At 44.2% G+C, this 3,431-nt stretch overlaps 1 protein-coding gene across 1 annotated transcript; it reads left to right on the top strand.

Moving 5' to 3' along the window:
- The first annotated feature begins 232 nt into the window (after nucleotides 1–232).
- LOC147445544 (protein CDI-like) lies at nucleotides 233–1,575 on the top strand. The gene has a single exon (XM_086525026.1). It carries the CDS (start codon nucleotides 366–368, stop codon nucleotides 1,419–1,421), a length of 1,056 nt encoding a protein of 351 aa, XP_086381152.1. The 5' UTR covers nucleotides 233–365; the 3' UTR covers nucleotides 1,422–1,575.
- Nucleotides 1,576–3,431: the final 1,856 nt, after the last annotated feature.

Below are 3,431 nucleotides of genomic sequence, written 5' to 3' on the forward strand. Positions count from 1 at the left end.
ACTTTTTCTTTAGGTCATGCAGATCTTTCGTCATCGCTGGTTTTAATTATCTCCTCCAACGAGATGCTCCCAGGTCATGTCTAATTTTAATTATCTTCCTCCAATGAGATGCTGCCAAGAAGAGACAATAAAAAACGGTATGAGACAAATTACAATCACGGTAAAAAGCCCTTAGGCCAACCTGGCGGCTATAATAAGCTAATAGCATATGATGGATGCCAGCTTCTAGGTGTCCACTGTCCTGTTAAAGCGGAACACCACACGAGTCATTTGGTGGTCACCTTCCTGCTTGCGGTTAAAGAGCGCCATGGCAGCGTGCTCTATACTCTAGGCGAGTTCGCCATTGCCTGATCTGCAAGCTCAGTATGTCTTCGCCAGCGATGGGCGGACCTGTGGTCTGCAAAAGTGGCCGCATCATCACCAAGCTCCCCATCTTTGTTGGCTACGACACCCGTGAAGATCTGGCTTTCGAGGTATGCCGCCATTCTCTGCTCAAACATGCCACATTCCCCATTGATGTCATCCCCATCAAGCAGGCGGAGCTCCGCCGCAGCGGCATCTACACCCGTGACAAAGATCCCACCGAAAGCACAGAGTTCTCCTTCACTAGGTTCCTCACTCCTTACCTTGCTGCATTTGATGGCTGGGCCATGTTTGTCGACTGTGATTTTCTCTACACCGCTGACATTCGTGAGCTTGCAGAGCTCATTGACGACAAGTATGCCATCATGTGTGTGCAGCATGACTACACTCCCAAAACAGCCACCAAAATGGATGGAGTTGTGCAGACAACATACCCTCGCAAGAACTGGTCTTCCATGGTACTCTATAACTGCTCACATCTGAAGAATCGAGTGCTGACGCCCGCTGTTGTGAATGCACAATCAGGGGCTTTTCTGCACAGATTCTTGTGGCTTGATGATAAGGACATTGGGTCCATTTCCTTCACATGGAATTTCCTGGTCGGCCACAATGAGATGCCTCGGGGTAGCAACACTCTCCCTAAGGCCATCCATTATACTTCAGGAGGTCCCTGGTTTGAGGCATGGCAGAGCTGCGACTATGCGCAGGAATGGCTTCAAGAAAGGGATGAGTACAAAAGGTCCCACATGATTCAAAAGGTTATTCACAGTGAGCTTGTAAATCTACTCGACAGACGGCTCTCTGAGCGTGAGAGCAAGCTCGAAGAGCGAGTTGCAGAGGTGGAGGCTCGCCTCAAGGAAGTTGCTGCTCTTCAGAGGCTTCTACTCTTCTACTTGCAAGAAAGGATGGTACTGCCTTCAAATCTGAATGGAAATGGGGTTGTTAACATCAGTAGCAATGGCACTGCTAATGGGAAGGAGGCATTGGCGTTGAAGCCAGAAGATATGGCACTTTTGGAAGAGAAAATCGCAAACACAATGTTATTTTGCAAGGAGTGAACTGGCCTGCTGCCATGGCCACTCACAGCAGGTACTGGTTAACCCTGCATATCGATTCTTTACTATTGATTCATTGTCATGTATTTTTGTGCGACTTTAGTGTAAATCTGTATGATGGAAGTGAGATCTACGTGTCTTGCACCTCTTTGCACAATTCTGTTGTTGGCTATATACGTCTCGGGTTACCAGGAATATGCATCATGTTTGGTACGGTGTTGGGCACAGTGGAGGGCATTTTTACACACCCTTCTTGCAATGTTATGGATCTAGTATCATGTATCAAAAGCGATTCGTTACCTATGCGCTTTGGATTGTTTAAATGTTGTGCTCCTTTTCTTTTTCCAAATGCTTGTAGAGGCCATCCCGAAGGTATCAGCCTTTTAATGTAGTCCAATCTGATAAGTGTGTGGGGTTTCATGAGCCACCTTATGCTTCTATTATGAATGGGATGTGCTAGTTTTGAAAAGTGAGCACAACCTGGTGGATATACATGGAGAATCTGCATCTGGTTGTTTTTCAGCGTGGATTTTTATACCACTTGCATGGTTTTTTGTAATTTGTAAGTGAGTTCTTTTCAGTATGAGCAGTGTAGTGTTATGGGAGATTGTATAGGCTTGCTGACAAGGAGCTATCCATATATATATATATATATATATAGAGAGAGAGAGAGAGAGAGAGAGAGAGAGAGAGAGAGAGAGAGAGAGAGAGAGAGAGCTTTATGTTATGGAAAAGAGATCCAAAAAATCAGGATTACTTTGTTTTCATGGGATCACATATATACACCTAAAAGAAGAGGAGGGGAAGCAATCTTGAATGTGGAGACTCACATAGTAGCTCTTCGCTGGTCATTGTTTAAAGGCATGGCTATTGGTGAGCAGCCTTGGGTCTCTATAGCTAGATATTTCTTGGAAGATGAGGCAAAACTCGGATCCATGCGTCATGGTGGTATGTTCTTAATGCCTATTAAGCTGAAAGCATCGATGTTTTTGGTGAGTTCTTGGAAAGAGGTCCTTCATAAGTTCTCATGGCATCCTGCTTTTAGCGTTTGCAGTCGTGCTCGTTGCAAAATGAAATCTTGGCTTCCTCTCGCACGGTGACTTGGGATAAGGAACAAGAAGTTTGATCAAAGTCGATTAAGAAAGCAAGATTGGGTCTAGTTTCCGTGCACATTAGGTCAATCCACAGGATGCACATGATTATTCATGTGCCTTGGAGCTATCTACATTGCTCTTAGATTCGTTGTGGACATCCACTTCTTGAGTTGGGCTCTGTGCTGCCTTGGCAGGATTGGCATGTTACACATAGGTTGAGCATGCTTCAATAAAACAAATATATCACTTACCTGTTAAGGATCATGCATGGCTTGAGGAAATTTGAAAAGCACAATTTCCTTGTGAAAAATAAAAAAAAGGAGAGCTTGGTGGTCATCCAAAATCATGATGGGATGAATTATTGCTTAACGAGTTGCCCCTGAAATATTCGAGGGCAACTGTTTTGCGGTGATTGCAACGTTGACATAGGAGACCACCTTGTGGACTTTCTAATGAAGCTCCTTGCAGAGAGTAAGTGAGGCTTGCAAATTTGATTGAGATGAGAAGATGGCTTCAAGTGCAGCAGGAAAGAATGTGGCATTGCAGAAGAGCACAAGTGTGCCTCTCTCAATACATCATAGATTCCATCAAAGTATCAAATTTCACGAGAGGAAGGGACACAAGTAACTTTCTCGACGAGTGCTATGATCTTTGTTTGCACCAAATAATTCAAGTTATGTTTCCTTCCCACACCGCACTGGCTCCTCAGGATGTCTAAAAGCAACGTTGTTGATATTATATTTGTTTGAAAAATTTGAAATATTTATTATTGTTGGAAATTTGAAGAAGCCCTTCACTCTCTTCATGCGGTACTTCATGTGACCTTGTTCTGTCAAGGTCGGTGTCTGAGGGCTGACAATCTCAACTCTGAATTTACTGCCGGTTCCTACCGATGGACCATTGTAAATGCAATAAAGAG

Source organism: Adiantum capillus-veneris, chromosome 12 (genome assembly GCF_014529385.1).
Source record: "Adiantum capillus-veneris isolate H3 chromosome 12, ASM1452938v2, whole genome shotgun sequence".
Lineage (NCBI taxonomy): Eukaryota > Viridiplantae > Streptophyta > Polypodiopsida > Polypodiales > Pteridaceae > Adiantum > Adiantum capillus-veneris.

What these genes read in the sequence shown, in the direction of transcription:
- LOC147445544 (XM_086525026.1), top strand. Translation starts at nt 366, where the DNA reads ATGTCTTCGCCAGCGATGGGCGGACCTGTGGTCTGCAAAAGTGGCCGC.